Source organism: Charadrius vociferus, unplaced genomic scaffold (assembly GCF_000708025.1).
Source record: "Charadrius vociferus isolate BGI_N301 unplaced genomic scaffold, ASM70802v2 scaffold74, whole genome shotgun sequence".
Taxonomy (NCBI): Eukaryota; Metazoa; Chordata; class Aves; order Charadriiformes; family Charadriidae; genus Charadrius; species Charadrius vociferus.
Window position 1 is genome coordinate 1,007,584 of NW_009647849.1, and position 13,590 is coordinate 1,021,173.

The window sequence follows — 13,590 nt, forward strand, 5'->3', positions numbered from 1 at the left end:
CCGTAGCTCACAAAAACACATCCAACCCGATGTTGAATCACTTGACTTTTCCATAAGCTGTATGAATCAAAAACTTCATGTAATTTACACTGGACTGCTGTATACATACTAACATCTTCTCCCCCTCATAATCATATTTTCTGTCCTTTCCATCTAGCTAAAAATCATGCCAAATTGTGTCTATCACACAACAAAAAAATAGCTGTAAGACACAACTGCCAAAAAAAAATCTAAGAAAATTACCTGTTACAATTTTTCAAAATTTAGATAAATCACCAAAGAAGCATACTATTTTTAAATCATGATTTATTAGAAAAAAAATCCTTCTTGATTACATAAATACAGACAATGAGCTCAAGGCATTATCATTTAGGCACTAACTTGATTTCCAGTCATAATCTGTATGCTCAAGACTAAACAATTCCCCACTTTTAATCATCTTAATAAACAATGAACTGCTAAAGGCATAAGTTTGTATGATGTCTGAAAACAACTACTAGGTATGACATATTTAAAGTATGATTAAAGTCAATATTGAGAAGGTGGTATCCATCCTTAAGTAGCAGTGGACAATTCTCTGGCAGGACAGACTATATTATTTCTCATTAACACCGCAAAGCTAAGGCATTGCAAGACTCTTGAGATTCTTGCGTTCTGAGAATTGTTGCCTATTTTTGATTGTTCCTTATAATCAGTAAAAAGGATCATATCCAAATTTGCAGTTTGGCCTTTAGATCTCAGTCACTGAACCCTCAAAGCTGTTGCTTCCCTTCAACAGAAAGATTAGCATTGTTTCTTTAGGAGGAAATTCTAAGTCAGTTTGCTTCCCAAGCAGCCGTGATGTTTGTATTTACTCAACCAAAGATACAAATACAAAAATCCTTTTCAGATGTTAGTTTAAGCCAGATGTGGTAAAATGGCTGAATTCTACATTTAAAAGATCTACAGTATCCCTCTACCTGGATGAGTTTCTCTTGATAATTCCAAAGACTTTCAGAAGTCCTGCGCAAGTAAAAATCTTCTCTAACTGCACATGCTATTTCATACCAGTTCAAATTAATTTCTTACTACAGCCTTCCAAAAATTACTACTTAAATAAGCAGCTACACTCAAAACCAGTTGTCTTCAGTTTATCTACCAAAGCTAGTAACATTACAAAATAAGCAAACAAAAAAGGACACTAGTCTGGGAATCTTTGGATTAAAATAGTTTTATATCTTTGAAGTTCAAATGAGGGTTCTGAGAAGTTCTGTATTAATCTAGCCAGATATATGCTAACAAAAGGTAATTTTTACTTTCATTATTCATCATCTAATAACCTTTCATCTCATTAAAGAACAAGAAAAAAAAGTCTTCATACACATAAGCAGGTTATGAAATAACTGACCTAAAACAACTGAACTAAACCAAATGTAAAACAGACTTTCAAGAAGTCAGCCAGATGCTTCTAACATCATTTATGCACACTCTCACGAGTCACAGGCGGGAACAGCTTCATCACCGATTCTCTCATAATGCAAAAGAATCCAGCAAGCACAGGAATTTCTGTGACAGTGTACATATGGCGAGTGATATAAACATAATAGTACACATAAAATTTATAAAAAGTCCAAACAAATTTTCGGTTTCATTAATAACACAGAAGAGATTTGATCAATATATTTTACTTTAATTCAAAAGCTAAGCTACCGAAGGCCCCATTTGTACGGGCAAGACATTCTTGGTCACCTCCTTCTCCCCAGCCTCACGCATATACATTGAGGGTAGAATTCCAAACATTTAAAGAGTAGTAGTGTATCAATTCACATCGTACCTTCCCACCCTCAACGTGGCAAGGACAGAATAGCTTGAAATTCCAGCAGGTCAATATAGCTCCAAGACCCCTGTGGAGTATTTTTAGAGGCGCAAACAAAATACATCTTATCTCCTTTCAGTTCAGACAGTAGCCCTAAACTAGAAGGATTTAGATAGCACAAACTGAAAATTAAGGACTAAGTTTCATAAAAAGATCGCTTAAAGAAAAGTCCATGAAAGACAAACAAGTCTTGCCCAGAACACTGTTTCATAAATGTCCATAAATATAAATAACGTGGAACTAGGATGAAACCAAGAACAGTGCCCATGTTCAGAAAACTCAAAAGGAAAATGCATGACATGTGCAAATCAGCCACACCAAAAAGGTTACAATACTTCTTTGTCAGACTCTAAAACCTAAGTCATCCTAAAGAGCAAGTCACTGCATCACTGCCACCGTTTGGCATCCCGTACATACTCTGAAGATCAACATTAAACAGTTTTGTAAAAGAAACATCAAAGAAACCATGTCCTAAGTGCCAAAACAAAAACTTACTGAAGGAAAAGCAAATCTGCATAGCAATATTTTCTGAGAACACAGTTCCACCAGGAAAATGCTTTTCTTGGGATGAAAATCCATTTTTAATAAAACATCAAAAAAGCCTGTATCCTTAGATAAAGATCTTCTATTTTCTCATCTCCCCGTCATGTGAGATGTTCAGCAATGATCTTCCACAATTCCTGTAGGAGTGGAAAAGATACATACAGGTATTTTCTCAGATCAGTAGGTTGCAATTATGAAAGAATTCAACATGCCCACTGGAAGACAAATTTTAAGACACACCGTATACACTTCCATCTACAGATAAATCCATCTATGTAATCTCCTAGAACAACCACCAAATTAACTTTGACACAGAGAAATAGAATCGATTTCTTCATTCTTATAGTCTGACCTTTTAAATAAAAAATTAGTATCATTCAAACAATTTGTTTTAAAATAATTTCATTGGTCTACATAACCTGCAGTATTTTGTCTGATAATCTTCCTCTTTTTCTTAGCCTGTGATGACAAATGCTGTCAAGTATACTAGTAAAAACACCACTGAAAAAATACTCAATTTACTGGGGAATCAAGCTCTCAAAAATGCATGTCTTATACAAACCCACAGGTGATTCTCTATCCATTGGACAACGAAGATGAAAACCAGACCACTTTATTTCTGTAGAATAAGTCAGTATACACATTGTCTGCTACACAAAAGATTAGTAAGTGGATTATCACATACTCTTCACCACGACATCCTGAATTGCAGCAATATACTCAATGATAAAAAATTTAGGCATTTTAAAAATGCATATATTTCAGGGACCAGTAGCCTTCCACAAAAGGGCTAGGGAATGAGTTTACACATGTAGGTATAATCCAGGCTACACTTAAATACTTGTAAAACTTGTTTTCAAGTTTTGCATGCACGTTTTATGCATGAAGGTATCAGCATTAAGTAAAATAAATCAATCTCATGAAGTAACTGTGGCACCCGTAGCCTTACTACACATACATACTGCAGAAGACACAGCATATGCGTATATTGACTACAGAACATATTTTCTTAGTAAAAGATTTGCAATCCAGTACAATACTTGCAAGTTCTCTAAAAAGATGTTAAATTGTATTGTTCTAGAAGCCAGCAAGCTATTAGCTACCCTGCATAATATTCCTAAGTGCAGACAATTGGAAAAATAACATATAGAGAGAGAACCATAAGTGCTTGGGAGGTAATTATATAACTACAAAAATTGTACGTAACATGTTTCTGAATATCAGAAGTTTACAGCTAATCAACTTCCTCACAGATATTAGAACATTATTTCCTGAACCCTGAACTGGGAAAGGAATTACTAAAACTATGAAATGAAAGCTCTTTTACAAGCAAGTAGATGAAAAGCACAAAAATTGTATTTTACAAAGTAATGGATATAACCTTTGAAGAAATTAGTGTAACCTAAGCCGCTGTACTGCTGGTGATAGAAAATGGTATGTTATGTCAATCTAGTAGAGATTATGTAAGCACAAACAAGAATCTTTAAAAAAAAGAAAAAAAAACAACAAGAAGCTACATGGAAATAAATGGAAAGATAATGTTTATTCTCCTGTTCTTATTTCATGTTAAGTAAACAGCTGAAAACTCATTTGAGATTATTAGCCCAACATATTACATTTATTTTAACGAATGCCACTTACCAACTGCTCGACTCGTTCATAAACAAGAAACTGGCAGAAATCAAGCTTAATGGGCTCCACAGTATATTTCATTTTTCTATCCTGGAGGCTCTCCAAATCATTTAGAGTATTTCTAAAATGACTGTAGGCTTCACATGTAACATCCATATGTCTTAAAGTGAAGTTCAGCCTGGCAAGAGAATATTTAATTTAAAATGTCTCTCCTCTACATCTTAAATAGCTATGTAACTTTCCCCAGCTAATGGAAAACGTGTGTCTTCTCAGTGTAATTAACTAACTTCGATAGCCAAAAAAAAGTAACCCCTCCACTATTCCTGAAAAGCAGACAAGGTTATATTAGCATCAACACACCAGTAACTCTTGGATGAATCTTTCCATTCATTTTAAGGCACTCTGCCACAAGAGAATCATTGGCTTGGTTTCCTGGACAAACACTTGGCAACAAATCATATGAATAGCTATTGCTTAGGTATCTCGAAAGATTTAAGCAAAGCCTATTTATATATTAGTTTATGAATGGACTGCAACATGTGACTACTCAAAAACATTCAACAATTCCTTAAAAGAAAACACAAGAGAAATTGTTAGAGGTACTCAAGCTGAGAAACATATACCCTCATTCTAAGCCCCTTTGTTCCACTCTATGACCTCAAAAAAATATATAGCAAATGTTGTCAGGCATTACAGAATACATCAGTCTAGCCACCTATTTACACTTATTTGCACAGAGGTTACCTGATGTGAGAGAAAGGTAGGACAACAAAAGCTGAACTCTTAAGGAAGTTAAATTCTGAACTGATAAAAATGAAGCACGTATAAACACAAATGCTTGTCCTGAGCATATACCGCAGCCTATGATCAAGCGATACAATGAAAATCAGAAGCCGACCTTCAATCAAATCAGGTCTTTCTTCCAAATAAAGCAAGCACATACAGTTTTTAGTGCTTTTTTATTTTAAGTTCATAGTAATACTTACCTCTTTTCTAATGCTAGGTAAACTGTGCAAGAATTTCTCAAGTTGTATGTGATTCTATACAGCGTTCTGAACAAGGCATCTGTCAGGTCATCATCATAGAACACTACAAAGACAAGATTAAGAGCACAAAATATGTATGTTTAAGTGTATTATTTACTTAAGTCTCAGGTACAAAAAACCAACAGGCCTTAGGTTGATTATTCTAATCTAACAAGTCACTTTTTAAACTAAATTCCAAAGTATATTTTTAGTGACAACTGACCCTGTAATAGTATCCACTGCTGCTATTGATGTCGGGCTTGCTTTAAGATTTCTCTTGTATCAATGGGAATCACTTCTGTCAGACGACTTATAAAACTTTAACAAGATTTCTCTTAGCCTGGAAATACCTTATTGCAAAGCTAAAAAAGACAGGATATCACAATGTATAGAGCCTCATTTCTTACAAAAAACCAAAAAAGGCAGTAACTAATCTACCACTATAACTATACCTCCTTGGAAAGCAGTCTTGCAATGCCTTTCACTATCATAACTAAAACCAATCCTCCTTTATCTATACATCAAAACAACAATGGTTTTCATATACAGATAAGCTAGTCTGTTATTTTTCAGTCTTTCACTTAAGCAAGAAAAAGAGCAGAAAAACAAGACAGAGATATCCAAAGGCACAAATTCTATGGGCAAGTGCAGTTATGGAACTGTTTTTCTTGTCTTACCTTTGTCTTGCACCAGATAACCAAACTCTTCTGAAAGTCAAATTCATCACTTGTGATTATGTTCTTTGAGTAATATGTTTAGTCACAAATAATTACCACACCAACGGAAAGAAAAAGCTAGTAGTTTTCAACATCTGTTCTCTTATTGCTAATTCAGAGTATGAATACAGTTGTTTTAAAAAAAATACAGGCTGGAACACTTAAGGCAGAGCTTTAACAAATTAGGTAGGGATCTGACATATTCGATTTTAAAAGCAAATTAGATATGTTTAAATTATTACTCAAAATGCTTATGTATTTGATTTTAAAGCTTACTGTTTATATTTTCCTACCATCAGCTGCCATTATCACAGTACAGTGGTCATGCAAATCAGCAATCTCTTCTTCAGACCAGCTATAAGGAGCTTCAGGATCTGTAACAAAGAATGCTTTGGTGTGCATGATTAAATGTCTCAAATGCTTGACAGCTGGAAAAAAGAAACTTCTTCACTCCTGTGGTCATCTGCTACTCCATAAATGGAGCACCCCACTGAAGGTAAATCAAAACCTCCATCTATTCATTCTATGAAGTCCCCTGCAGTCCTTTGCTGTCTCTGCATTATGTCCAACCCTCCCAAGGCTGACTGGCAAGAGTAAGTTTTCTTTGACTTTAGAATTTACAACAAATTACTACCCTGTAGCAAGATCACAGATTTAACTAGTACTCCTTTAAGTAAAAAACACAAATGCACCTTTGTATAAGTTTTGATTAAGCTTCCTACTTCATCATGCTTTTTAAAATTTAGACTTTGTTAAAATATAGAAACTCTCCCTGAAAGTCTAAAAAACATAAAGCCTTTGCAACTGGCAGTATCAAAGATTTTCATTAACCAGAATTTTTTGAGGTCCACGAGAGGCTCTTGAATGTGTAAAGGATGTTTCCACTTGCTTAAATAGTTTTTCTATTTTTTTTGAAGCATTCCAGCAAATCCAACTGATGATCTAAAAATCTATAAAGTAGGCTTCATATAACCTACTGCTACAATTTTGTGTTGACCTAGCAATCACTAGAAGGAAAGTTTTAGTGATGTAATTTACTATCATTAATTGCACTTTAAATGTTATTTGTTAGTTGCTTTTTATTTGCTAAAAGCAGCAGTAGACATTCCCATTAAAATATAACACATTCACCACTACATTTGGAACATCTTCACATCACCACCTACCCTCCCACCACCTTTTATAGTTTTGTATTTGTAACTCAAATCCATGTCATTCTGCCTGGATTCCACTATCGCCACATAACAGACACATCTTGTTTGCACCTCTGGATTTTGACTTAAGTAAAGGACAGCCACCACAGTCTATTCCCAACATATCAGTAAACCCCTCCTCACTCATTCACACGGCAATGATACAACCAAAGACAACAGTGTAATTTCAACTATTTTTCCAGAGGCATATGTGCTTGAGGACTTACTTCATAAACAATGGAGTAAGCTTTTCTTGATGGCTCTGAAGGAAAAAAAATACAAACCAAACCACCACACCCTATCTGAAAGGACCCATTATAACCACCTACCAGTGCAGAATTCATCTTTCAGCCAGTCCAGTTCTTTTACTTTAACTTCCCCTCCTGTCGGTGAAGAAAGATCACATCAGTCACAAATGGCCTTTTAGACAGTACCTAAGCAAAAGCAGAGAGTCAAAATCTGTACTGAAACAAGCGATGAAGATCAATTACGATGACATATGAAACAAGCAAAGCTGAACATCAAATCATTTACTCTACAAAACCAGTTACCCACTCACAAAAGAACAGGATGAACTTAAGGGTCAGAAAGACAACCCACCTTCTCCCTTACACGTCTCACCTGCAGAATACTTCTCCTTTCCTGAGTTCTACCTCTGTCATTTATACTCTGATTATGTGACCCCTGGCACCTGGATATCTGTTATCCTCCCAAGTACCTCAGTGGAACTCACACAATGACTGTGTAGGAGCTACAGCTGGTCTTAAACAATGACAGAGAAAGTATTTTGCTCTTCTCAAAATGAAACCGTCCCATGGACCACATGCAGGTATCTTGCATCTTTCTTTTTAAATGAGTCACTTCTAACCAAGACAAAAATTGAATTTTACTTGGAATATGCTAGTCAATGATAGTCAATGTCTGTGCTGTTTAATCACAAAGTAGTTCATATGTAGGCAATTGCACAAACACTGACTGCATAGCACTTACTTCCCGGCTCCAACAGGTGTTTGTTTAATGCAACATTTTGCTCACACATGGTCAGAAGATCATCACCAACATCTGGAAAAAAGTGATAATGATATTCAAAATAAGAATATTTTGCATGGGCCATGCATGCCCCTGACCTTTCAAGACTAATAATCTAAGTTTCCCTCAAACTGACAAGATTAAGAAAAATTCAGAGCAACTTTATCCACTGATGACTGCTTCCCTAGTATCCTTCTTGCTTTTGTCTTTCAGTAGTAAACTCTGAGACATCCTTGAAGCAAGAAGTTAGATCCCTATACTACCTATTTTAAACTCGGCATGCTATCTTGACTTCACAGCAATGTATCTTGCTTTTAAACCCTTGCACTTAAAAGTAGTACTGCTTTTTCAATCTGTTGAGAAAGTTCTTGTTATTTTTCAATGAACAACAATTTTCTATATGTTCATAAAAAACTATTAACTAAAACTGAACAGATGAGGATGAAAACGTCAGAATGAAAGCACTGCTTTGTGAAGTCTCACGAAAATATTTCACCGAAAATAATTGCCTTACCTGTGCAATAAACTCTCTTGGCAACTGTTCCCATGATAATACTTGTAATTCCAGTGCCACCTCCAAGCTCTAGCACCGAGCAACACCTGAACATGTCCTGTTTAGACAGAATGTAATCAGCAAGAAGAAATGCTGCACGCCAGACCTGTGGATAAGAGAAGCAGTTAAAACTAAGTAAATTCTGAAGCACAACCCAGGAACAGCAAGATACTACAAGGCAGAATACATACTTGTTTACCGACATCTTCTAAGGGGGTGGCCATAGTATGTTCTGTGAAAATGAAAGTAGAGCAGAAATAACTACCTCAAGCTGTTGTTCAAATCAAGTTCCATAGTGGCAAATTTGAAAAACAAGTCATGCTTCCATTTCAAATATAGAACTAAACACTCTTCATTCTAACTTCACTCTAACTAAGGAGCACGAAGTTTCCCATGATAAGCTATTGCCCAAAACACTGCTAGAGAAAAATGGTAAATTTTAAAAAATATTTACAATATCACAGTCTTGTATTTGTTTTATTATCTCCTTTCACTTAACAGCTGCTGCTCTATTTCTAAAGAAAACCTATTTTTCTTTTGTTTTACACAAACATATTTATTCCATTTCTTTACTGTAAGTCTGCTATTTACCTATTTTAACATCACTGCAAGTGCCTTCTTGTTCTTCATCTTCAAACGTATCATCTTTCCCTTTCATCAGAATTACAGGATACACTCTATCCCTCAAAAGATCCTCCGCTTCTAAATCAGAGGCACTTCGAGGTCTTCTGACCACTTCCAAGTCTCCGTCATCATCTAGCAGAGCTTCTACTCCTTCAGTATTTAATTCTCTTTCTTTTTTTGGATTATTTCTGTCCTGGTCACACAGTTCATCTCCACTTCTGTAGTGGTGTTCTCTTTCTGTTGTAGCTTCTCTCACATGTTTCTCAGCTGGCAAATCTTCTGTGTTCCAAAGGATTTTGAAATACGACCGGAACACTGTAAGAATCCGGTAAGAACACGGAGGGGGGAGAAAGTTAAACACCAGGTATGAACAGAATCTATGCGCAACTTCCACACACATGAAATTTTGGTGTGCATTTCACATCTTAAAAATCTAGAGAGTAAAAAATTATACAGATAACTTGAAATATAGTTCAATTTGCTACAAGGGAATATTTCTGTTATTAAGTTCTGTCAGTAGAAATAAATGAAGCACTTCCACAGTGCACTGGCTGACTCAGCATCTATGCAGTCACAATGCACACTTTCATCTGATTTAGTAACATTTATTTTAACAGGTGGCAGAAGGGCTGGTTTCTTACATCCTCCAAAAAATCTTCTGTTGAGACAAGCTCAAACCAAGTTGAAAGAAGAATTAATACAAGTTAGAATTTGTTTCTTTTGGTTAAGATTTAATTCCTATCTTATAAGAAACAAACAAGTTCTAGTATACAGCAAGTAGATTTTTTTTTTTTTTACTGTTTTAAAAGTCTTTAGGAATGCAACTTCAAGCCTTGAAATCAGCTTAGTATGACTATGAGAGGGCAGAAATAAGCTCATAGAAGACACCTCGCTGAAGCTGAACATGCTGACATTTATTTTTTTTTTAAGTCTTCAAACTGAATCTTTGAAGAGATTGAATGAATAAGGCCATTATTCTCAATAAACAAATTTGTTAAAAACCTTTTGCAACCATTCATCCATTGACATCAACATCTACTAAAAATTTTAAGTTAACTAAACGTGGACCTTGCAATTTTAATTACAGGAATCTGTATTGTCTGAATACAACACATGAGGAAGAACGAGCATTTGTCCTTCCATCTACAGTTGATCTTGGCTCTACAGCAGTGTATAAGCACTGTGCTTGACTGAACAGGCCAGTCATGGGACACAGAATCATGGAATTTGATTCACCTACTCTGGTACAAAATCAGTGTTTGTAGACATCTCATGCTGGGTACTATTATTCCAAAATCACACACAATGTGTTGAGACTTGAGAAAAAGATAGCCCAGAATACAACTAGTGAAAAAGGTCAATGCCAGCAGGATTCTAAGAATGTCTTAGAATTATATTCATTCACATCAAAAGGGAAGAGAGAAAGTGCTTGCCACCATTGCTTTCAACAATTTCACAACTTATGGAGTTCTACTCCAGTTTCTTTAGAAAGCAAGATATTAAAAGTTGGTCTACTGTAACCTGAGAGAAGTTCTTCTCTGGAGAGACCGTCTTCATGTAGATCTAATAAAAATTTCATTGCCTACCCTAGCATGAGAAATTTTATAAGTCATCTACTGTTTGCATGACAACCAGATTAAACTGATCTGAATATTTAACAGCTTAGAGGATGCCATCAATGAAAGAAGTGCTTTTGTTCTCCAAGTCCATTCTGATTCTCTGCATGTTCTACAGCATTTCAAAAGGTCTAAGGTAAAACTGACCCAAAGCAGCAGAGACTAAATCCCCGTGAAATTCGCCAAAATCCATCAAAGTGACAGTGGTAGACTGTCATCATATTTGTTAAAGTAAAAGCTGTCATACTACAATCCAATTATTGTCTTGATAAATAAAGGAATTATTCCAAGTACATTCAGAGTAGGTAGCATATGCTGTCATTTCGTTCTGTTGAAAGGTTCTTTGCATTAAGAAAAACCACAGCAAACAAATGTCAAACAGCATGAAGACATAACACAGCATTAGTTACCTGTTTTTGACCTGATAGGGTCAAAATTATTACCCACTTCTTTGTCAGGCCTACTTTTATTATTTTTACACTGTCACATGCTAGAACAGCTGCAGAAGTTACTCTTTTTATGTCACAACTGGGTTTGAAAAAACAATTAACACTTCTGTCACAGCAGGAGCAGTACTTTTCTACAGAACATTTTACCGCAGCTTCAAGGTCAATTTTCTTGACAACTTTATAGAAACCTACAAGCTAGCAATTAGAGGCATTTGCCAATTCATTTCCACTACAGCCTTGACTCTTCAAATTATACAACTCTGTCAAAACCATTGCCATTCTGAGCTTTCTTGTTGCCAAATTTTTTAAAACAAAAGAACCCAAAACCCCAAATGAAGCTGTTAGGCGCCTCCGGAATAGATGGTACATCATCACATACAGATTTTATAAAAATTCATATATTAATTACTGATAATTTTTATTTAAAACTTAAGGTAGACTATTTAAATCCCCTGGCTTCTCACCTTTTGTTTCTATGCAAGAAACATCCCAACTTCCAAACATGATACCCAAAGTGCTATATTGAGATTATAGCTAAGGGAACAAATAAGTAAAATCAAACCTGCAAGCAAGTTAATTCGGTTACTTCTTCTCAGAAACTAATTTAAAATGTCTGGTTTTGAGATAGGCTGTCTACAAATTCTACATTAATAGTTTTCATTTCTGTAGTTAATTTCAGGAGGAGAATTCAGCTAGCCCTCTTCCTAAAGACTGAGTAGGAAGTGATTCTGCTTCTAACTGGAACAAAATATGTAATGATTAATATCAACCATTCAAAGGACGATTCAGACATTAAAAAGATACACTTAAAATACTGCTCCATCAGGCCAAACATATATTACCTGGTTGTCCAACTGCATTCAATCGTACCATGAGATGTCTTTTGTTTGGACAGTATAAGTGAACATCGGAAAGTACAGTGTCACTTCTAAATGTGGGGTTATCCATCTCCTTCTCTGTTACATCTACCATGATGTGCTGGTGAAACGACTATCTACAGTACCCAAATAGTCCCCTATGAAGTGCTGTTACAAAGCGGTTTGCTTCTCTTCTATTAACAGGCATCAAGTAACAGTTTTGCTCATGACATAGTTTCTGTGAAGATCTCAGGCAAGACGTGACTGTGCGAGCTCCACCATGCTACAGTAAGACAGCAGGCTGTACATCAGGATATTCAACCTAAAACCAAACACAGACAGCTTTGAGTAACATCCTGACACTGTTTGAATATTGCTCCAGCAATATTTTAGAAGATAAAAATCAGATTACACTATTCAATAAAATTTCAATGCTCCAATGCTCTCTTTCAAAGTGCACCAAAGAATAATCAAATACATAATTCCTAGCAGCCCACTGGCAGACATCACATATTTTAGGAAGAGCTACTAATTAGCTTGTGTTAGAAACAACATCCCCTGAAAAAAACCAGATGTTATCATGAATGCACAGACTTACAATGCTAAGTCAAGGTCTTCAAAGGAACATAAGGCCCTGTGTGCACAACTTCACCATTTTAAGGGATCTTGTTATTCATAGGAATCTCTGAATGTTCTCAGAAATGGACAAGATTACCAAATGTATTATCATAGGTTAATCCCCCAAATTTTGTAAAAGGAGTATCTGCCCTTCCTGAAGAAAATTCAGCTCCTTTTATATGCCTTCACTAATTGGGCAGTTAATGTCTCTTGTCTTTGGTGCTCTTCTTCTCCAGAAAAAAGTATAAAAAATAAACACCTGAAATCATCCTCATTTCCTTATGTCCAACGCTGAGTTGTCTCTCTGTCCTAAGGCACAAATGAATTACCTCCTATGAACAGAAAAATAAAGAGGATATTTATTTCCCTATACTCCATAAAACTTTACATTTTGTGAAGGCTATGTGAAACATTGATGAGCCATAGATCTGAAAACAAAATTTGTGTCTTTAAAAACTGAGATGACAAGCTTAGCTCACACTCACACAAATCACGAAGCATTATATGAACGATGTAGTTAATATTAATAGACACCCAGGTATCACCAGCTATGAGCACCTCTAATACACCCTGTATGTAAACACCGTTGAGGCCATTTCCTGTGTTGCCACGAACCCTTGAAAGATTAAGCTAAATTTCCCATTATCCGCTTGTGGTTTGTGCTTGAACAAGGTCACAAATACATTGGCTTAAAATGCTTCAACTTACAGGCAGCCTCGCAACTCTAGTTATGTTCTATTAACTTTTGTAAAACCCAGTCCCGCCTGCACACCTGCCCTTTGCCAGCAGAAACCTGTGCATAAGCTACACCCAAACCGCTGCAAAGCAACAACCCGCAGTTCCTCCGCGGCCGGCCGAGGAGACGCGCCAGGGCAGCGCC

The 13,590-nt window shown here is 35.9% G+C and overlaps 1 protein-coding gene across 1 annotated transcript; it reads right to left on the minus strand.

Moving 5' to 3' along the window:
- Positions 1 to 2,499: 2,499 nt before the first annotated feature.
- METTL22 (methyltransferase like 22) lies at positions 2,500 to 12,207 on the minus strand. Its single transcript, XM_009882901.1, has 10 exons — positions 12,078 to 12,207; positions 9,138 to 9,485; positions 8,738 to 8,778; positions 8,508 to 8,652; positions 7,955 to 8,026; positions 7,294 to 7,347; positions 6,065 to 6,145; positions 5,017 to 5,119; positions 4,040 to 4,208; positions 2,500 to 2,535 (listed from the first exon to the last, which is right to left on the minus strand). Exons 1-10 carry the CDS (start codon positions 12,205 to 12,207, stop codon positions 2,500 to 2,502), a joined length of 1,179 nt encoding a protein of 392 aa, XP_009881203.1.
- Between the last annotated feature and the right edge of the window lie 1,383 nt (positions 12,208 to 13,590).